General features: G+C 43.1%; 1 protein-coding gene and 1 long non-coding RNA gene across 8 annotated transcripts in view; one reads left to right on the top strand and one right to left on the bottom strand.

Annotated features, from left to right (window-relative positions):
* The window catches only part of UNC80 (unc-80 homolog, NALCN channel complex subunit), a 181778-nt gene that overhangs the window by 153624 nt on the left and 5742 nt on the right, over window positions 1-22412 (top strand). For 2 of the 3 annotated variants that reach the window (XM_075000738.1, XM_075000739.1), the window contains 10 exons: window positions 255-378; window positions 1087-1293; window positions 3768-3952; window positions 6540-6705; window positions 8087-8266; window positions 11930-12068; window positions 15226-15282; window positions 20089-20170; window positions 20622-20733; window positions 21726-21937. In XM_075000738.1, coding sequence (XP_074856839.1) covers window positions 255-378; window positions 1087-1293; window positions 3768-3952; window positions 6540-6705; window positions 8087-8266; window positions 11930-12068; window positions 15226-15282; window positions 20089-20170; window positions 20622-20733; window positions 21726-21937 — 1464 coding nt within the window. The remainder of the gene's footprint in view (window positions 1-254; window positions 379-1086; window positions 1294-3767; window positions 3953-6539; window positions 6706-8086; window positions 8267-11929; window positions 12069-15225; window positions 15283-20088; window positions 20171-20621; window positions 20734-21725; window positions 21938-22412) is intronic. The other variant, XM_075000740.1, reaches the window with a different exon arrangement.
* LOC142016656 (uncharacterized) overlaps window positions 16944-22412 on the bottom strand; it is a 23910-nt gene continuing 18441 nt past the window's right edge. The window contains exons 4-6 of one of the 5 annotated variants that reach the window (XR_012646354.1): window positions 21502-21591; window positions 21091-21217; window positions 16944-20314 (exon numbers count right to left, since the gene is read on the bottom strand). This is a non-coding gene — a long non-coding RNA (uncharacterized LOC142016656). The remainder of the gene's footprint in view (window positions 20315-21090; window positions 21218-21501; window positions 21592-22412) is intronic. The other 4 variants (XR_012646353.1, XR_012646355.1, XR_012646357.1 and 1 more) reach the window with 4 other exon arrangements.

Here is a 22412-nt window from a genome sequence, read left to right as displayed (position 1 = left end):
ACAGATTACTCTGGATTTAAAATAGTGTATTTGAGATCAGAACACCCTTTATCACTTGTTTATGTTAAAAAAAAAACAGGTGACATTTAGATTCTCTACTTCTATTCAGACCTCCCTGGATCTGGTAATTTTATCAATCTCCTGTGGTGTGCCGTATATATATAACGCATATGGGAATCAGCATTATCCACAGTGGTTTATATTTTTAATCTTCTGATGAAGTCATTTAATCCTTTCTTATTATTACTGTGCAGGCTTTGAAAGAAGATTTCCCTTTAAGCCATGTGATCTCCCCATTCACCAATCAGGAGAGAAGAGAAGGAATGCTTTTAAACCTACTGATTCCATTTGTCCTCACAGTAGGATCAGGAAGCAAAGGTCTGATGATTATTTAACAAAAAGAGTCCCTTCGCTCCTTCCCTTCCTCCCCAACAACAAATATTTGCCTTTCCTACTGTTGTTGTTGCGTCTTATTTGGTGTCCTCTTGCTGGTGTCATTAGAGCTCATTTGGGATGTTGAAAAGCAGCTACAATGGAAACTGTTGTTTCTCCTTTTTTGTTTCAGCTGTGTCAGCGATCAGTGGTTCTCAAACTCACACTTTAACTTGTGCTTCTTCTTTTAACAATGGCAGAATTCTGGACAAATCAAAATTCATCATAGTGTAAGATATAGAGCTTTAAGGGCAGGAATTTGCTATTGTTGTTAGCTGTTCACCTAGTTCCTTGCCAGTTGTCTGGACGTCTGACTCTGTGTCGTCTGTAGCTTGTGGTCGCTTTTAAGCATCTATATCAAATGCAGGTGTGAAAGCAAAGAATGTGGGGAAAGAGAGAAGGCCAAGTCATTATGCTTATGGGGTTTAGCGCTGCCACAGAAGGATGTGCGTGGAAGCTAGAATAACTTGACTTTGCTCACAGGAGGAGAAGCAGCCCAACAAGATGGGGGATGGGCCTGGTTTAAGGGACGTTCCAGTTGCATCACAACTGGGAACTGAAAACGAGACTGCAGTTTTTGCATGGCTTTGAGAGGATATGGCCTGATCTGTTTCCTTTCTTTCCCTTGCCTACCACCCCATCAATGGATCTCAGACAGTCCATGGCTGGAGCAGCCGGAAGTCCTTCTGCTGCTCCAGACTGTTATTAACATCCTTCTGCCACCTCGCATCATCAGCACTTCCCGCAGCAAGAACTTCATGATGGAGAGCTCCCCTGCACACTGCTCTACCCCAGGGGATGCTGGGAAGGACCTGCGCAGGGAAGGGCTTGCAGAATCCACCAGCCAAGCAGCATACTTGGGTGAGTGAGTGAGAGCTTCCCCTCACCCAGCAAAACAGAGAAAAATAAACAGCTGCATTTAAGAAACCTCTGGGTAGGCTGAGAAAATCCTCATAGCCACAAGCTGACTGGAGTGTATGTCTGCACTGCCACCGGAAGGAATAGACACACCTGCTCCAAAACAGAAGTGTAGCCAGGGCAGTGCGTGCGGCAGGAGGAGCAGCAAGCCTCTCCAAGACTAGGTACATGCTGCAGGCTATCCCACTCTTAGACCAATGCAGTTACGCACTATTTCTAGTTTGCTGTGTCTCCTCATGCTGGAAGTCATAACCCCAGCCACCTACAGGCTGGTGTACCCTGAGCTATGTACAGCTGCTTTAGTCACTGACCTGTGCATTGAGCAGTACATAAGCTGCACCAAATTAGGAGTAGCTTTCCCAGACATAGTCAGTTAGGCTATGCCTGCATGGTGGATGCTATTTCAGGATACAAAGGTGTCCCGAAATAGCAACACTGCGGCTCTTCAAAGCACCCAATATAGCAGAGCTATTTTGGCCACACTGTTCTGGTTCTGCTACTCCTTGTACAAGGAGAAACAGAACATTCGGAATAGCCCCTTATTCCAAAATTTAGTGAAATTTGGACAGTACCAAGTTTGGAATAAGGTATTTTGAAATAATTTAGACAATTCGCATGATGCAAATTGCATAAATTATTTTGAAAGCATCTCGCCATGTAGACATAGTGTTAGACTGAGACATTTCACTGATTGATAGTTCTTCTCCTCTGTGTGCTCCTGGAGGATGTAATTGCCCACTGACCTATGCTAGTAGTTGATTATGCATGCACACATTGGTTCAGCTAATCTGGGCAAACTTGCAGAGAGAGGTCTGTACCCACTTCTTAAACCATCCTTTGCTGGGGAAGGAAAAAGGAGACAAATAGCCCTCCTGATTCTTCTGTGCTTAGGCCCCAGGTCTGTGTGGGCCATGTGTGGGAGTGTAAGGGCAGTTCCATTTGAGGATATGCTCTATCACAACCTAGCCTTTAATAAGCAGCCTCATTTCCTGCCTAACTCTTGTTGATTTGTAAACTACCTTTTCAGTGGGTTGTGTTAAGGCTGGGGTCTGCAACCGAAATAGTGAGAAGAGCCATTTTTTCAAGTTCAGTTACAAAATCAATACGTCAAGAGCCACAATGCATGTGAATGTGAGACTGTCCTTAATAAATAACATGAAACCATACCTTTTGTCACCCCTATTTTAAAAACAGTGCACATAACATGATTTGTACCAGTTAGAAAATTAACTTACCCCCATCACCAGGCTTTACGTCCATCCTGCAAACCACTCCCCATCCCCAGGATTTACCTGTCTGAGACAACCACCTCTCCCACTGCTCCCCGCTGGGTGTTTATTTTAAGGGCTCTTGGAAGGGAAGTGACTTTTAAACATTTTAAAGTGACCTGCGTACACCCTGCAGCACACTGAGGTGGGAGGGAGTCACTGCGGTGGGTACGCACTCTGGGCTCGACACGACTGCAGCAAGCCACACAGTCCAGCCCCTCTTGCTCTGGTTTGAGCATGGCGGAAGGGTCAAGCAGCCCTTCGCATTGGACAGCAGCTCCTGCATGACTGGGAGACAAGGCCCTCTTGCCTTCCCTCTGCAGATCAGCAGCTGCCCGTCCTTCTCCTCTTACCCAGTGCAGCCCCAGCAGGGCAGGCTCAGTCCCCCAACCCCCACTGCTGCTCCCCTCTGCCGCCTCCTTAGTCCGGCTCCAGCAGGGCAGACTGAGACACCCCTACCCCCCAGCTCTCCTTCCCCTGCTTGCAGCACACGGGCAGCTGCCAGCTTTCCCTTGTGGGGCTCCCTGCCACTGCTGACACCACTTGCAGCTCTAGAGGCTGCCATCACTTAAAAAAACTAAGTCCCAAACTTTGTTTAAGTGGCAGCAGCCTCCAGAGCCACAAGTAGAGTCAGCAATGGCGGCCACAGGTTGCCAACCCCTGTGCTAAGGGATTCTGGTTCTTGGCTTCCTTGATCAGTTTCCAAACAACCTTTAGTGTGTGGCTCTTCCACCTGCAATACGGCAAGGTTCCTCTTCATAAACACCCAGGAGTTACATAGCTATTTCTGCTGGGGTGTTGCACAGTCTAGATTTCTCTCCATTCTGCATCAGAGACTGGCATCTATGCTCATGCTGCAATGATTTTGGAAGAAGTAAATTCCAAGGAAGGGGAAAGAATTTTTGGGGGCATCTGGGAATTTTGGACTGGGCAGTATCTCATGGAGAAATTAAAGCTACATAGCTATACAAAAGGGAAATTATCCCATAACTCACTACTCCTTGGCAGGAATTGGCAGCTGATGGTAAAGAAACTGGAGTAGGGATGTGTGCACATCATTGCTCATTGCAGATACTCCAGCTATTAAAGCCTGGAGTTAACGGCTCTGGCTGCAGTGCTTTACGTCTTCTGGCATTTGTTTCCGTACAGCCTTGAAAGTGATCCTCGTGTGCTTTGAGCGCCAACTTGGCAGCCAGTGGTACTGGCTGAGCCTGCAAGTCAAAGAGATGGCCCTGCGCAAAGTGGGAGGGCTGGCCCTCTGGGACTTCTTGGATTTTATTGTTCGCACTCGGATCCCTATCTTTGTGCTTCTGCGGCCCTTCATTCAGTGCAAGGTAAAGCCAGCTTTCACGCTTGTGGCAGATGCTTCATTAGATAACATTTTTAGGCCAGACACCCCACACTGCCTTGCAAGGATTGTGTGACACAGGGTTTGAGGGTGAGTGTGGTCTTGGGGAGAAGCATATTTTTGCATAGGGAGTGACCCCTGACTTGTATGCTTGGTGGTGTCTCAGAAGGATGGCAGGAGGCATTTGAGACCTTGGCTCTCTAGTAGATCTGTAAACAGACACTCTTACAAATAAGGAGCATTCATGAGAGTGGATTTTTAGGGGCAACACAAAGAGAAAGCGATAATGATGGGCATTCTAATGCATGGGATTCACAATGCCATGCTGCTGCAGAATGAGACCCATCACCACCGCTTGAAATTTTGTTGGAGCATGGATCGGCTCATGATGATGATGATGATGATGATGAATAAATTATGTTTAATAATCGTTATTACATCAGCTCAACCAAAGCAAGGATCCTCCCAGGTAGACATACAGGCACAGTCAAGGGAGCATCTAGTATTCCACAGGCCAGGAAGATTTCTCGTAGGCCCGGTCAGAGCTGTCCCATCCATAGGATGGTTCAGGGCGGCTGCCCCAAGCCCTACACTTTGGGGGGTCTCAGAGTGGCTGCCTCAATTGTCTTATGGACAGGACAGTCCTCCATCTTAGCTGTGGGGCCCAAGGGGGGCATGTGGGGTGGGGCAGGCACTGGGGGAGGTTGCCCTGAGCCCCATGCTCCCATAGGGATGGCCCTGTCCAGTATTCAAGGTGCTAATGGGAATTCTTATACACTGGGCAGGCATTTCTCCTTGCATTGTTAGAGCCTTATCTTGTAAGGCACTGAACACCTGCCAACTTCAAAGGTAATTTCAGGAGTTTTGTCAGCTTCTTAGTAAGTAAGTCAAAAGTGTCCACTGCTGAGGTGATGTTACGTGACTTGACTCAGCTTTGGGACTAATATTTGTATTAATTTCAGATTACTGATTGCAGGTGTTGTACCACGTATAAAAAACTCCAAGTGCTAGTCCCCTGTGAGTGTGGTTTGGCAAATAATATGGTGAAGCTTTGGACTGGTAGAGAGATCTTATAAACTAGCTACCCCTCAGAAATTAATCTTGCCAGAGGAACCTTCTGACACCAACTCAAATCCAATTCCTGCATGGCCCCGTGACCAAAAGAGAAACATTTTGAAGTGTTCAGGGGGACACAGGCCAAAGGCCTTAAACTAGCCCACCCTTTTCCCTGGCTAGCTAGCAGTAACAAGGTCCATAGTGGGCACTCACTGGAGATCTGTGAAGGAATGAGCTGCAGTTCCCAGATATCCTGGTGATGGTTAGTTCTCTGCCCCAGCCAATAAGGCTGTGTTCACTGCAATTAGCCTGGATTGGCAGCCAGCTTAGCCTAGCCTAGCCCAGGTTTGAGCAACCATGGTGTGCCTCCCCATTCACATTAGGGTGTGGTCACCCACATTCCTGTGTGCTGCACTCCCACCAGTCTGTCACTGCGACTTCTGTTGGACATCCCATGGTTCCTTGTGCTGCAGTAAGCTGAGCTTCTGTGTGGTTCTTTCCCAGAAAATTGTGGGAGAACTTGTTTGTCCTTTTGGGACATGTGGGAAAACATTATGAGAAAGCACCAGATGACTTTTGGGACTCGAGTGAGTTAGCCTGCGTCCTCACTGCAACGTGGTGGTTACCCTCGTCAGCCTGACTGTAAGCAAATCCTGGGCTTAAGCCCATAGCATAGGGTGGGCCAGGTAATTTGGATTGAAAGCATCCACCTCAAGTCAGAGGGTTTTATGTGTAGATGGGAGCTGGGTTAGGGACGACACCCAAGTAGGAGTCCACATTCATTACAATGAACACAAGCCCTGAGAAATTAAGCATCTGTAGGGTTGTGTGGATCTAATGAATTGAGATGGAATCTGGGATGGGTAACATGATGTGTTGAGAAGATCTGATGTGAAGTCCCTTTCTGCTTTGTAATGGCTTTGAGTCATAAGCCAACATGGCTGTTGATAATGAACAAGCAGCTGGTGTACTCGGGCTGCTGCTACTTCTGCTGATATGTATAGATGGGGTCCCCATCATGGGAAGCCTTTAAAATCAAGTTGAGGAACACCTGTTAGAGATGGGCTAGGGTTATTAGGTCCTGACAGTGCAGGGGGCTGGACGTGATGACTTTACAAGGTCCCAGACAGCTCTCCATTTTTATGACTATATAAAGACTGTCTCCTGTTGTGTGTGAACGTGTTGCTTTGCACAAGGAAGCCCTGATTCCTATTTACTTAATACCTGCTATATTAGTAGCAACACTGATTGGTTTCAATATTCATTGAGTCAGTTATGCATATTCTGAAAGGCTGGGAGAGAACCTAGGTGTTTGGTTGTGCTTTTGCATGCAACTACAGAGTTCGTCCCTACCTCAGCTTGTAGCTGTAGCAGCTTCTTACATGCAAGGACAAAAGTTTTCAGCTTGTAGTTGTACCAGCAGCCAGGGACACAAGCTAGTTGGAAAGGAGCTGAGTTTTGTCTCTCTATGGTACTAGGGGTCCTTTTGCTAACAAGGGTTGTTATGCCCCTGTCAGCTGCTGGCCCAGCCTGCAGAGAATCATGAGGAGCTGACTGCCCGACAACATATCGCTGACCAGCTGGAGCGGCGCTTCATACCACGTCCTCTGTGCAAGAGCTCCCTCATCACAGAATTCAACAGCGAGCTAAAGATCCTTAAGGAGGCAGTGCATAGTGGGTCAGGTAAGGTTGTCCTGGGAGAGGGAGGATACATGGAATACACAGAATTTACAAAATGGAAATGCACTGCATGGAACTGGTCTGACGGCTCAGTCCTCTCTTCACTGGGGTGCACTGGGGTACAGTATCACACCAACAGCAGCAGGGGCTTTGTGCATACTAATTTATTTATAAGTGAGTTTTCTGCTTGCAAAAGGTGCTGGCCTGACAGCCCTGGAGACTGAATCCTCTTCTTTATGAAAAGGTGAGATACAGCATACAGAGTTCCACCATACTGCTTCATTGAAAATAAAAAATAAATATATGGGGATATACATATCTTATAGAACTGGAAGGGACTTCATTGAGTATAGTCCCCTGCCCTCTTAGCAGGACCAAGCACCATCCCTAGGAGGAATTTTTTTAAATTAAATCTATTTTCCCCAGACCCCTAAACATCCTCCTCAAGGACTGAATTCACAGCACTGGGTTTACAAGGCCAATGCCCAAACCACTGAGCTATCCCTCCCCCTTTAATATGCTGCAAAGTATTGAAGGTGATAGTTGGTTTTCATGCTCTGTCGATCACTGCCCTCTCACCTGAGACAAATTACTGCTGGTGGTATTGAAAGCCTTTATTACATCAGTCTCTCTGGTAAATAAACTAAGAACAGCATCTCACTTCTCATAGACATTGACAGCCATGTGATGGTAATCTCTTTCAGTCTTTACTGATCAAAGTGCAGTACAACCAAGGCTGTAGAGGTAAATGTAATATTTTAAATCTAGCTATTCTCATCTGGGTGCTTTTAGTATTAGCATCTTGTTTATCAACAACAAATATTTCTTTTCTTTTTTTCCCTGTGAAAGGACAGCTTAGCATTTTTGACTCAATTCTGTGCCTTGGAATGTAAAAGAAAACTCCTGACCATTCATAAAGTGGCCACTTCAATAAACTTTCTTCTTTGTTGTATACATTTGCTGCTACTAGAGGACTGTCATTACTTCTAGACTGCTGAAAATATTATAGCCAGTACTTGGTTCTTAGAAAGAAAATAGCTCTACTTTTTTTGACCCCCTAATAATGTGTTGCTTGCCATATGTTGCATATGGGCAGTAGAAGTGATAGTAAGGCTCAGGGACAAGAGGAGAAATCTTTGCGGTGACAAAGGTTTCTTACAGATTTGAAGAGCTAGTGCAGTTCTATTGATCTGGCATGCAAACACAAGCAATGGGAGAGTTCTCTTTCGCAGCTGCTACGGAAGGACTTTCGGCCCACTCCTCTCACATTCCCTCTAAACCCTAGCTGAGGAAGATCCCCTTGCCATACTGGGAACAATATATATATATTTTGGGGGGGGGGGCATCATAACTGGTTTGGCTTTGTTTTTCCCATTCTGTGCAGCCTACCAAGGCAAGACCTCCATCAGCACCGTGGGCACTTCCACCTCAGCATACCGCCTCAGCCTTGCTACCATGTCCCGCTCCAACACAGGCACTGGCACAGTCTGGGAGCAGGACAGTGAGCCTTCCCATCAGGCTTCGCAGGATACTCTGAGCCGCACAGATGAGGAGGATGAAGAAAGTAAGTGGCTACCAGGGCAGGACCAGAGTACAGTTGCAGCCCCTCATTATTCAGGCCCAGCTCTGCTGTACAGGCAGAGGGGCTGTTGTTCTGAGCAGTAGAATGACCAGGGACCCTTTACTGGGGCAAGCCTGAATGCTGCAAACCCTTGTTCTGTGCACAGCCAGGAGGAAAAGGTTGTTGCTCCCCAGCACCCATGTGAAGAAGTACATGTGGGCACATGGTTCAGTGTAAGCAGTGATTACCACACTATGCAGTTGTTAATGTCAAGTTCTCATGTGCTTCCTTCCGTACTCTTGAGAACAGGGCTGAGGAAGGGTAGGAGTACAGGTGAAGACAGTAAATAAAACAGTGGGGATATGGGCAGTATGCACATGTTGATATGGCATTTAGCTAAACAATCCCCTCTTTGACTTTAATTCTGCTAATAAATGGAATTAATTTGATGGCTATGTCGCCAGCATCGCATTGCAGCAGTATCAGGTTGCTATGTAATCCCTCCTCATCCTTTAACCACAGCTCCCTATGTGCAACACTCTGAATTTGCACTATGTATGCTCAAACCATGGCTACTCTCTGTCTTTGTATCATCTTTAAAGAGAGAGGTTAGTTTTGTATAGTTCCTGTGGATTTGCAGAGTTCGAATTTTTCTGGTTTAAGTTTTGATATAGAAACCTGCAAGTTTTGCCTGGGCTTCTCTCAAAACCATCAACTAGGAGCCCCTATTCTCTCCAGAAGGCTTGGGCTTCTCAATCCTATAGGTTTATTGTCTTCTGGTGGTGCAGAGGTTGTGTGGCTTGGAACTCTTGCTACTCACTTTTGGTGCTTAGGGACAGCTGTCTATTCCCAAAAGACATCAGATACAAGAGAGGCAATGGCCTTAGAAGAAGCGTAAAGGCTTGTTGTGTGGAGAAGAAGTCTGTAACAGAGAGAGTGCTTCTACTGAAACTGGGCCCAGACTTGATGCATATGAATTTATTACAAAACATTGTACAGTTTGGCCACGTCTGCAAACCCCCTCCCTTTCAGAGGGTATGTAAATCCACACGATTGAAATTGTAGATGAGGTGGGGATATAAATATCTTGTGCCTCATTTGCATATTCCCACAAAATGTGGCCTTCAAAGTGGAGTCATTTCAAAAGTGAAAGTGCCATGAAGATGCCGGCACTTCAAAAGGAAACCCTGACTTCGAAATTTCCAATGGGGATTAGGGGAATTTCAAAGTCAGGGTTTCCTTTTGAAGTGCCAGCGTCTACATGGCACTTTCACTTTTGAAATGACTCCACTTTGAAGGCCGCATCTCGTGGGAATATGCAAATGAGGTGTGGGATATTTAAATCCCCACCTCATCTGCAGTTTCAATTCCATGGATTTACATACCCACTCCTAAAGGGAGGGGGTGTGTAGACATGGCCCTTGTGTCTTATTTTCTGTAGTAGTAATAGCATCCTTCAGTCTACGTAGACTATGGAACTTATTTTCTGTATACTTCTGTATACCATGATATTTTCTGGATACGCTCTTGGATTCATTACAAGTGACTGCAAGCTGAGATGAATGGAATTTTCATGTTTGTCTAGGCCACTAAAGATGCTAGAGCCAGCAGTTCCCCTTTGCCCCCACCCCCAGTCTGATTTAAAGCTGGCTGACGTGCCGAAAAGACCATGAGAGTACCACCCAAACAGACCAAAGAAATGAACCTAAATTCTCCTTGGAAAATTAATTGTAAAAGAGAAGGCACTGTGGCATGTTAATTGAGGCATAGAGTTATGGTATGTTGGAACAACAGCATGCTGCATGATCCTTTCTACAGGGGTGATGTTTGAACTACTTGTTGGATTGAAAATACCAGCAGGTTAAAAATGATAACAAGAATTCTCCTGTGTTATAAGACACTTAAGCTGTCTACACTAGCTCCCAACTTCGAAGGGAGCATGATAAGTAGGGTGTCAGGAGATTACTAATGAAGTGCTACGGTGCATATGCAGCACTTCATTAAGCTAATTCTCCCCTGCAGCAACTTTGAAGTGTTAAACTTCAAAGTGCCATCTTGTGTGTAGCCGCAGCTCACCCGTGGGTACTTCAGAGTGCCTGGGCTACTTTGAATTCCCTTTACTCCTCAAAATTTGTCTATTTTTTTCCTAAAACCAGGAATTGGTCAGAATATATTCACCCACAAATTGTCCCAACCTATCAAATTTAGTACTGGAAAGAAGCGGGGATAGAAACATTAAACGAAAATGTCTCCACTTTTTATTTTGAAATTTTTAAAACTAAAAGAAAAGTTTCCATTGAATTTTTTCTCCATTTTCAAACTGGATATAGAGTTGGTCAGGGTTTTTTTATTTCAAAATTTTGTTGAAAATTTCAGCCTGTTCTAATCAAAATCCAACATACACAACAAACATTTTTTTTGTAAGTTCACCCTTATTTCTATGAATACAAGGTCAGCATTTTGGAAACAATGCATTTTGCAAGTTAGATGCTGCTAAATCTGTACATCTCTTTCTCATTCCTTTCATCTTTTAATAATGTTGACTTTCAGGATCTTGAACCATTTTTTTTAATCAGCAAAATGTCTTATTGTAGGTTTCATTCTCAGGAGACTTAATAACTTAATAATAGTAATTGTACTGTGGTAGCCCCTAAACGCTCTGAACTGATTATCTGAAACATTGCATAAATATATGAGCAAGGGAAGGTCTGCGCTCCAAAGGTCCTGCAGTCTGAAGCCCTGAACTGGTGAAATTTGGACACACGTTTAACTTTATTATGTCTACTAGAGGATTTATCCAGCATTGCTCAGGTCTTTGTGTGGGCTAAGGGCAGAGGGTGGGTGGGCTGGCAGGCCTAGGCAGGGACTCACCAGGGCTGCCTGTGGTGGCAAGGGTGGCACTGAAATGGTGATAGCAGCTCCCTGGGGAGCCTGGTGCCATGCTGCCCAGCTGGCAACTTCATCTGGCATGGGGCTCTACTGCCTAGCTCATGGCTCCTCCAGGGGTGTGGCTCCTCCAAGGGAGGTGGGGCTGCACTGTCTGGCCATGGCAGTGCTGGGGGGGGGCATGGGGGTGTGTGCTGGCAGCCGAGAACTGGGGGGAGGGATTTGGGGCAGGGAGGCCACATACCTTTGGCCAGCAATACGGAGAGCCCTTGCCTCAGCTAGCTGCCCTCCTCCTGGTGCAGCCACCCTCTTGTGGTCATTCTGCAGCATTATAGTCCCCTGCGCTTGCTGCCCCCAGTGGTCATTGCAGATTATAACTGTTCCTGCTTTCAGACTCCTCCCTTCCCATGGTATGGAAAACAATCCCATTCCAGGCACTTCCCATTTTCCTGGCACAACCAAACCCTGACCTTGCTTTAAGTTAGGATAAGAGAAAGTGGCTTACCGCATGTGGTCGTCCCAGCTCTCATAATTTTGGAGGTGTTCTAGCTGGAAGGATGAACTCATGAGTAGGTGGATACACAAACTCTCTAAGGTATATACAGAGATGTGTGGTAGAAAAGTTAAGCAAATGCATGTTTGCAGTGTTGGCACTGAACTATGTGTATACTGGGCTTGAACATGGGGCAGGAGCTGGTATTACCTGGAAATTTTTAAATGTGCTGTTGAGGTTTTGGATTATTTTTTTTTCTTTTTTGGTCTTTTCCACATCCCTTCTAGATGATTCAGTGAGCATGCCCAGTGTGGTAAGTGAACAGGAAGCATACCTTATGGGTGCCATTGGGAGGCGTCGGTTCTCCAGCCATATCTCCAGCATGTCTGCACCTCAGGCTGAGGTGGGCATGTTACCCAGCCAAAGGTAACAACATGTGATTTTCATCTTTCCCACTCTGTTCTCCAGAGCACACATTCCAAAGGTATATTATGTGTAACTCAGAGACAGAGCAGCAGGAGAGAGTGCTAACAACTGACTACTATCAGGCTAATTATCCTGCAGTGCTTGCTCCTTAAAAGTATTCCCATGGATATCAGTGGAAGAACTTGCCACAGGATAGAACATAAAGGTTCTTCTATACAGTTGCTAATGCATGACCAATATGAGAATGAGATTTCCTTGTTAGAAACTAAAATGACAGAATCTTTATTGTTTGTCTGCTAATGCTATGCCTGTTTGTGTGGCAGGTTTCAAAAGTGTAGGCGTAATTTCAGGGTGCTGTGTGCACTTAGAGTTTTCACTCTGAATCAGAGTCCCGCAGCACTTAAAATGAGTAGGAGAAAAATCCCAAGATGCTGCAGAGTATCCTCAGTTCGATATCAACCCCAATCAGCGCAAACGTTTGTTTTCCTCTTGACATTAGCAAATGGCAATGATAGAAGTGGGATTATTCTAAACCAGAAACTTGTTTGTCTGCTAGAGCTAATCCTAGAAGCCTCTTTTTTTAGAGTGAGGGAGAATTTGGGTATTCTGCATTAGTCAGGTGTGTGACACAGAAGCCAATGAATAAGAACTTTTTCCCTTTAAATTCTGGGGTTTTTTTCAGTAAACAATGGTTATTTTTATTTCTGACATAGGTTTGCAAAGAGCTCTGATAAAGAGATAATGTCTAGATTCATTTATGTCATTTCTTATAAACGCTGAAAATGTGAATTCTGCCTTATCTTACGACTGGGCATTGTCCCTTTGACCAGACTTGTTTGTAATTCAGTTAGAAATCCCCCAATATATGGCATATGTAACAGCTAAAAGGCACTGCCATCATATATACCAGTAGTTCTCAAAGTGACCCCCCCACCATCTGCAATGGGGAGCCCACCCTGGCACTCCATCTTCACACTGTCGCCACTCACAAGGTTTGATTGCCAGCGCTGGCTTCCCACTGGAGGGTGGGGAGATTCCCGAGCCTTGCAGGCTGGATCTGGCTCACTCGGAAAAGTGGCTCTTGCTCCCCTCCTCCCAGCAGCAGAAAGGGCACTGCTGGAAACTGGTCATGGGAGGCCTTCCCTACTGCTCCCATTGGCTGGCCAATGGATGCCATTGTGGGACGGTGCCTGGGAGTGGCAGGGAGTGCCGAGCTAGGTAAGCATCCCCCATTCCTCTCATGCCCAACCTCCTGCCTCCCACTTCCCTCACATGCCCCACCTCCTGCCCAGAACCCAAAACCCATATCGGTCCAGTACCCTATTTCCCACCCAGACCTCATACGCTCACCCTCTCCTGCACCCCACTTCCAACCAAGACCCTGCACCCTCATCCCTATCCCGCTCCCCTGCAGCCTCCTCCCACACACTGAAGTCCTCATTTTTGGCTCCACCCCAAAGCCAAACAAAATCTACTAGCCCTGGGACCTCAGAAGAGTTAATCTGGTCTGTGGGAAACCCTGAATCTGGGTCCTCACTCCCGCCCCAGGGCTGAAGCAGGAGGAGTGTGAGGGGGTCTCGGGGGGGGGGGCCACAACAGTAAATGTTGCTGTTTTTGTTTCTTTGTTTGCTTGCTTCTCACCTTTGTGTGGCCTCCCTTTTGATTTTTCTGTGGGTCAGTGACTCCTGACCCAAAAACAGTTCCCCGTCATAAAGATAATTTTGAAACCTTTTGTTTTGAATATAGATTAATATTTTCCCTTCTTTAAAATGAAGTTTGGTAATCTAATGTGATATACGCTATAAGATCTAAATAGACGCCCTCTTATGGTATAGCTGCATATTTGTGTTTTTATATTCCAGCAGTCTAATCTGAACAATTTAGTATTTAAGGCATTTAGAGATAAGCAAATGGGTTTTTTCATAATGGAGGACTGGCTGGTGGTCCACAGAAAGGTTTACATTGAGAGAACTGGCTATAGGCCAAAAAGTTTGAGAACCACTGGTATATACCAACAATGACAAGGGAAGTAATTGTAGATCTGGAAGCCACTAAGATTGTATCCCATTCTTTGTATAAAGAGCTCCCGTGAGGACACCTGTGACCTTTAAGTTCATTTCATTCCATTTCCTTACTTTTTTTAAAGTAAGTATGATTTACTGTAATTTTTTTCCTCTGAGCTGTGATGCTTTTTAATTGGTGATGCTAAGAAAAATAGTGTTTTCACATGCAATATAAATTTGGACTTTCAGCCTTTTAAAGCATGAAACCTACTGGGAAAATTACCTCATATATGTGTAGGGTAGATACTTCATTGACCCAGCAGGCATAATTGTTCTTAATTGCATACTTATTTTAGCCATGGATGAGCAATGGTCTCTGGATTTTTTTTGAGTCTTTACACATGTAAACTAATAAATGTATTGTGACATTACTGCTTTCCTAATGGAAATCCACCAGATCTCTTTCTACCTTTCCTATTTCAAATATGAGTGAACAAACTGGAATATTGTTGGTTGCTCTTTCTTCATGGGGGAAGTAGGTAGCAGTTGAGGCGGTGTGATTTGGTACAGATTTGCCACTATACATTCCAGTTGTTTATTTACAATTTTATTGTAATGCAAGATCATGGTTTCCAGTAGTTTAGACTTTTAATAGCATCAGCAATAGGATGTTGTTCTGCAGCTTATGGTAAGTGGATTAGCACTTCAAGAAAAAAGCCTGAGTAAGTGAATTGATGGGATGTACATGTGGGGAGGAATCTTAAATTGGAAGGAAATAGGATACAGAGGAGATACAGAGAGCAGAAGTATTTAAAAACTTTCCAAGGCCCCTCATCCCCGTCCCTTATTTGTCCTAGAATCACACCTCAATGAGCTTCTTAGCTCATGCAGTATATTATATAGGTTTGGAGGTCTCCATCTATCATATCCTCCATTTGTAACTTGATGTTTTTATTCAGAATTTGATTGATCAGATGTGTATCTTTCAACCCTTTGAGTCATGTGTTCTGATGAACCAGTGCAAGACCAAATGAGTTTACCGTCCTCCTTTTCTTTTCTTATTCCGTTGATATTTTTTCCTTGAAAACAGAGACAATTGCATGCTTTTTGCATTTTCTTTCCCTAAATGCTTCATCTCCCTGCCCCTCCTGCAGTGAACCTAATGTCCTCGATGACTCCCAGGGCCTGGCCGCTGAGGGCAGCCTCTCTAGGTACAGTGTCAACACTACCTGTCTGTCAGTGTCTGTGCTGGGAAATAATCAATTCCCTATATCTTCTGTTTCTCTTCCTCGCCCTTTTTCTCTCTTTCCATTTCTGTCATTTGTTGTTCATTGATTCTCAGGCCTGCAAGTCAAAGGTGTTGTAACCCAACTTCAGTTTGATTGTCAACAGTTTTTAATCTCTAACATCTTGAGGAAGTTTAAAAAAAAATCTTGCCAACCCAAAATATTTATCTGCTTGTTGTGGATTTTTCTGTGGCTAACTAGTGCTCTGAAGACCTATGAAAGCAGCATTATTACCACAGCATTAAATGTAAACTTTTGCAAACACCAGTTTGGGGACACGCTTAAAAAAACAGTCATTATATTCATCTGACAAAATCATCACCTGGAAACACTTGAATCATTATTCTTTTATTTAGCATGCATTAATAATACTAATCCTGATAAGTCATATTAAATACAATTCCCTATGAATGTCTGACTCCCCACTTATGACAAATTGTAATAGTTCTACAAATGCTAGCCTTAGAGCATGCAGGCAAACACTTTTACTCCTTACTTAAAATTGCTCTGGTAGCCTCACTGTCCAAGCTTTGCAAACTAGTATTTCCTGTGAACAGGAGAGGTGAACAAACAGCGTTATTACTGTGCCTTTAAAATGCCTTGGTTGTAAGCTTTTAAAAGGAGGACTGCACCTTTAACAGTCAGCTCAACCATGTTAATCGTTCTTCCTAGTGTACTACTGTGGTCATCCTCTCAACTGATCCTCATTAGGTGGGAAAATTCTAACTCATCACAAGTGTGATCACATATTTCTTTCTGGGAGGCCACAGTTAGCTCCCTTAAGTATATCACATTGCTATTTGTTACTTTATCACACTTGCCTAAAGATGAGGCTGTGTTGAGAGGTATTCTCATGAATTAATTTTGTTTTGTTTGAGATTTCTCCAGTTTTAATATTGGAAAAATGGAAAAATTTAGTCTATTGTCTAAGTCTACCCTAAGATTCATGGTGTCACTTGTGTTTGCTTGCCCTCCTTTGATCAGTCTCTGCTTGGTGGTAATGTGGAAATGCTGTAAAGAAAATACATTGTCCTTTGGCAATGGCATGGAAGCTCTTGTAAAGCAAAATGTATTATTCTATGTAAAAAAGATCCCTAAGAAATAAGCCTTTGTTCTAGAGAGTCAACTGAGCAATAGCTCAGAACTCTTAAAATGGCGCTTTATTAGTTTGACGCCTTCATTGCATTTGGCAGATGACCTGCAGATTGAGTCATGTCCTAATGTTGTTTGTGAAATATCTTGACTGATAAATGGTAGTCAAGCTACATAGCAACTCCTGCAACAAGTCCAGGAGCTTTATGACGGCTGAGATAACTGACGATACCAAAGTCAAAATAATTCGTATCGATCTCTGAAGTCTAAACATGTGCACAGTGAGTTCTCTTAGCTGCTGGAATGTCAACCTTTGCCCAGAGCAGGACTCGGTGTATCCTGTACTCTGATGTGTTACACAGTTTCTTTAAAGGAGACAATCAGTTGGCATCGTCAGATAGGTAGTTTTATACAGAGAGTCTATTTCTGATGGGTTTATTGTTTTTGAAGACACAGTCATAGACGTCTTAGTTTTAAACGGGTTACATTTTTATTTCACAGAACATTAAAAGAGACTCAAGATATGGCTGAAACAATTTAACCTGATCTCAGAAAGGCTACAATTATAGTTCTGTATAAGATAAGCAACACTGCATTCCTTCTCTAGAGGAGAGCAGCAATAGGAGAGACAGATAGCACAGAAGCTTATGGAGATCATTGTTGTAGCAGAGGATAAATACATTCTTATATTCAGGAACACTAGTTTTGAATAGAACAGGACAAGATTTTTCTTTGGAGATCTTCACTAGAGCTCAGGGATAAAAACTGCTGAGGGCAGCACACTGATTTCAGTTGCTGATACAGTTACACTTGATGAAATAAAGAACAGATGAAATAAAACAAAGAACAGAACATTATGGAAACCATGAATTTCAAATAAATGAAAATAACAATGATAAATAATGTCAAGAATAATGTATTTTTCCCTTTGTGCTTGTGCCAGTTACATAGGTAAAAACCCATGAATGTGGAAAGAGAATAACTTTCAAGATCCTAAGATTATGGGAAAATGTGTGTACGGGGAAATTATTTTATTTAGCATCATTAGTTGATGGATGAAATAAGATGTAAATAAGAGGGACAGTTTCCCAAAGCATGAGGGAAAAGAGATTGACAACTTTTTATGATTGAAATTTGTGATTCACAAAAAAAATTCCATTTCAACATTCCTAATTATGCATATTTTAATTTAATCATGATTTATGAGAAGATAGAGCAAATTAATATCAACAGGGCAAGCGTGGAAGAAATTTGTCAGACTGTTGAAATCCCATTCCTTGTGTCTTGAGAAGTTCAGCAGGAGCATTCTACCTAAATATTTGTTATCTGAATATCTTGCAGTCACAAAAGTCCATTTAATATACATAAAAACTATTTTCTTGCTGTCTCTGGTTTTTGTTCTCTCTCCCCCCACAGCCCCACCCAAAAAACCCTCACACTTTTATTTGTTGCATTAGTTCTTGCTGTTCATGAAAGTAACCAATCATAAATGCCATCCTGACAATGCTTATTACAGTTTGTCCTGTGTGATATGAATTTTACACTGGTGTGACATTTGTATGGTTGGCAACAGTTTTTCATGAACACTTTGTTTTTGTTTGTTTGTTTGTTTGTTCATCCGTCTCTGTGCTAACCACGTAAAGGAAGTAACGTGATTATGGGGACATGGCATCTTTTTATAGGTACTAAGTAAATGACAGAGGAGTACTCTTTATGGACAGGAAAGTTTTCAAGAGTGTTCTCCTCAAACAAATCTGGTTTATGTGCTCCAAAAAAATAATCTGCTAGATGCCTGGTTCACAGGAGGAGTAGCATAAACAATGTCATCTGAAAATGGCATTTGATTTGATTCAGAGCAGTTATGTAAAGTCTCTGACTTCCCAAATATGATTGCGCCAAACCAAGAACAGAACAACAGCACACTCTTGGCTGTGTTATTGGACAAGGCAAGAAAGAAGGGAAGGTAGTTATGGCATCAAAAGGCACTTGGAAAATAATTTTTACTTTAACTACATTATTGATGCTGTTCTGGAGGAGGAAAAAACAATCATAATGGAATCATAGCTTTTGCAGGGATTTCTGTTGTATTTTAATACTATGTTCTGCTGCCTTTTTAGAAACCAACACACAGGTTGAGTATGTCATCTATCTAAAGAAAGTATTCATATGTTAATAGCTGGCTCTGAGTCTCTATATTTGCTGGAGCAAGTTCTCAAGTAATTCTAGAAACAAAAAATTAACAATATACAAATTATAATGTCAAGATGTCTAAATTTCTTATGAGAAGAATAACATAATTTCAAACTATTTGCATTGGTGCCCTTGAGGATGTATCAATTTTGGAGTGCACTACAGTCTAAGCAGTCAATATGCTGTAGGGTCATTTTCATTGACTTGATCAAGAAATAGCTTGTGGAATCATGCACTTCATAGGGACGGTCTCATTTTGACATTGAATATTTCACTGTAGCTCAAATCGCACTGTGCTGAGCCTTTGCTGCAGAGCATGGGGATCTCTTTTGAACCCTATTCTCCAAAGAAGAAAGGAACCAAATATACATTATTTTCTGAAGTTGAGTTAAACCACTCTCCTAGCTCTACTGTTGTAATGCACCCACAGAAGTATTAGTTTTGTCTTTTTCTCCTCCAGTCCTGGTAAGGCTTTGACCACTTCCCAAGGGAGATCTAAGAAAGCCCTGGAAAACTGAGAAGAAACAGAATGTTCTTTTTCTTAGATAACGACATGTCAATTGCTAATACATTTGTGATCATTGCCTACTAAGTGAATAACTCTAATTGTGATGGAATTGGCAGGAATAATACAGTATTGCAAAAAGGATGCAGGGAAAGGAGAAACTGCTGCACATATCAAGTTAAAAAAGGAAATCGTTGAACAGTAGCATACACTAGTTTTAAAGCATGGCCCTTGGTGCTAAAGCGCTTTTACTTTTAACGCAGTTATTCAGATTTCACTGACAACCTATTAAGTCATAAAAAGAATACAGTAGATGGTTTTTATATTTAATTGTATTTATTTTGCTCATTAGCCACAAAGAGACTTCAAGTTGCAAACACATTGAATGCACCCTGTTTACATAAGTTGTGCACCCTTTATGTGAATGGAACCTCTGTCAATTGTGTTCATTTTTCATTTTTGTTTATTTAAATGACATTGAAGCCAACAGACAAAACTGAGGTGAGGAACTGAAATCTAATTGGGAAAAATAAGCCTGTGAAATTACCCTTACCACCCAAAAAACCCCAAACAAAAACAAAACACAAAATCCCAAACTGAAATAATAAAGTGGCATTCTTGCCTTTGTCTGTGGAGGCCAATGACAAAGGACACGGAGAAGAGAGTATTACAGAATGAGATGCACCAATCAATGACAATCTCAATTTTCACAGCCCTGTGCTACCTGTGTGTGGCCTAGTTCTGAATGCCATGACTCCTACTCCCATCCCCTTCCTAAACTGTGGAAGTTGCAACCCAACAGATGACGACTTCCCCCATCCTTCAAAGACAGTGCTGTCTTTGAAGTGACTGCACCATTAGTGTGTTTAGTCAAAATTGCTAGGCATTACTCTGCTCAGCCACTGTACTTGTATGATTGTGCTAATACTATCAACACTTAACAGGGTAGCAAGCGTGCAGAGTGAACCTGGACAACAGACTCTTCTTCTTCAGCAACCTCTAGGAAGGAAGAGAGGCCTCAGGCAGGTAAGATCACAGGGAGCAGTGAACATGACAGTTTCAATTTGTTGCAGTCCATTGGCTGCTGAGATCTTCTACATTCTGCTCCCCTTGCATCACAGTCCCCCCCGGATTAGCAGGAAGTGCTTGGGCAAGCTGAACCGTTCATATCTGCCAAAACACAAAGAAAGAAGTCACACTTCATTTCAGATCAAATCCGTAACCCCTTTCCTTGTAGCTATATTATTTGAGCAAAGGTCACTGTATTAAAATTGAATTGGTATGAAGTGCATTGTTTTATCACTTGCTTTTAATGCTACACTGTGGTCCAAATGAAAGCAGCCAAAACATGTATAGCCACTAAAAGAGAAATTGGTGACAATACACAGGAGAATCTTATAAACTATATGATTAGTTACATTTCAGTTGTACATTCGTGTATCCTTGGTCTGTCGTTACTCTGTTTTGTATAACTTAGCTACGAAGACCTCTTCTCTCACGTCAGAAGACCCAAACTGAACATCGTAGCCGTCATGGGGCTCGACTTTCAACTACTCGTCGAAGTATACAGCCAAAAACAAAACCAAGTGGTGAGGCAACTCCTGCATTTCCCATAGCTGGCCTCTAAGATTTTTAAAGTAGGAACTATAAGGTTTTGTTTTTCCTTAAAAGGCAGGTTACTATATATGAAATGTACATATGTGTGCTATCTGTAGATTTCTCTCAGCAATATTCCTGGATAGCTTCAGGGATTGATAAAGAGTTTCCAAGTTCACATCTAGTCCTGGTTGGTAGCAACTGAAAATTACCATCCTGGTCCTTCTCTCTAATTCATGTGATAGGAATGTTAGTACTCTGTCTAGTTTTTTGAGGACAGATACCACATCTGAAAATCCACTTCCACAAAATGGTAGTTTCTCCAAAGATCAACATAAGAATGAACATACACACTGAATTATCTTCTGAGCCACAGATGGAGCATTTAAGATCCATTCCCCTGAGAATGTTCTGTCAACAGCATAGGTGCAGTCCTCGAAATTGCTAGTGACAGTGCTGCTGCTGACATCATTTGTCCTGGTAGAACATAGAAAGAGAGGAAGCTTCTCAAATAGTGAGGACATTAAACTATGCAGAGCTTTAAAGACTGAACATAGAAGCAAGTAGGGGAGTCATTTCAGTCTTAGTAACACTGGTGCTATGTTCTTTTTGTGGCTAACATTGCTAAATAGGGCATACAGCATTTGTGGAATTCTTCACCTCCAGAACTGTCCAACTGGTTTTCCAGGGAAGCTTATGTTAGGGTTCTAGCAGACACCACTTTTCCTTGAGTTAGTCCTACAGGCTACAGTTACACTGACCTGAAGTGCTGGTGGCAGTATGCAAATGGGCGGTCTTGAAAATGCAAATAGATGTTCATTTGCACGTTCGCTCACCAACAGAGGCAGCTGCTGGCAGAAAAACAGCAGTGTAAATGTGATTCTTCCGGTGAAACCCCCCCACTTTGTCAGCAGCCTGTTATGCCTGTTTTTTTCCATATCAAAATATTTTTGTCTTTATCCTTCCCCATGTTTTGGTCCCACAGTGGATCAAAAGCGATCAGTGACTTTCACTGAAGCTCAGTCAGATGCAGCAACATCCTCAACAGCAGATGCCACATCCGTCCTAGCCATGCAACCTAGATGCAGCACAAGCAGCCCTGCAGAAGTCAGCAAGCAGGAAGATGTGAATGAACCTGTATTGACCTCTTCACCTGCCATTGTTGTTGCTGATCTCCACAGCCAAGTCACCAGCCAGGTAACCTGTCTGATGAATCAGAAGGAAGGTTAGCGGCTCCATTCTGTGGCGGGTACATGCACGTGCAGTGCCTCTCCCCTTAGAGATTTAAGCAGCTGGAAAAAACAGTGAAAATGGCTGATGATCTCATTTATGGCCATAAGGAGAAGAGGTTGATGTGTAAAAACTGCAAAGTCTGTTTTCTTTACAGAGAGGTGGTTACCCAGTGCCACTTCTTATTTAAATAGCCAGTTCCCAGATCTTTGTACTGATTTTCTTTACTTCCATTTCATTGCACTTCACCATGACATATCCCTCAAGTGGGCTTGAGTGAGCCCATGTCTTCCTTTTCCTGTCTGTGTGGATCTTTTCCTCACATCTTTCTACATCAGTAAAAGTTTTAAGTTAACTCTCTCCTCAGCTACATTGGTCTCCGTGGAATGATACATGTGGGGTTGTGGAAGGTAGTGATGGACACTGTGTAAGGCTTCTCAGA

This window comes from Carettochelys insculpta, chromosome 8 (genome assembly GCF_033958435.1).
Source record: "Carettochelys insculpta isolate YL-2023 chromosome 8, ASM3395843v1, whole genome shotgun sequence".
Taxonomy (NCBI): domain Eukaryota; kingdom Metazoa; phylum Chordata; order Testudines; family Carettochelyidae; genus Carettochelys; species Carettochelys insculpta.
The sequence above is the reverse complement of the archived record's forward strand: the minus strand, read 5'-3'. Positions and strand labels throughout refer to the sequence as shown.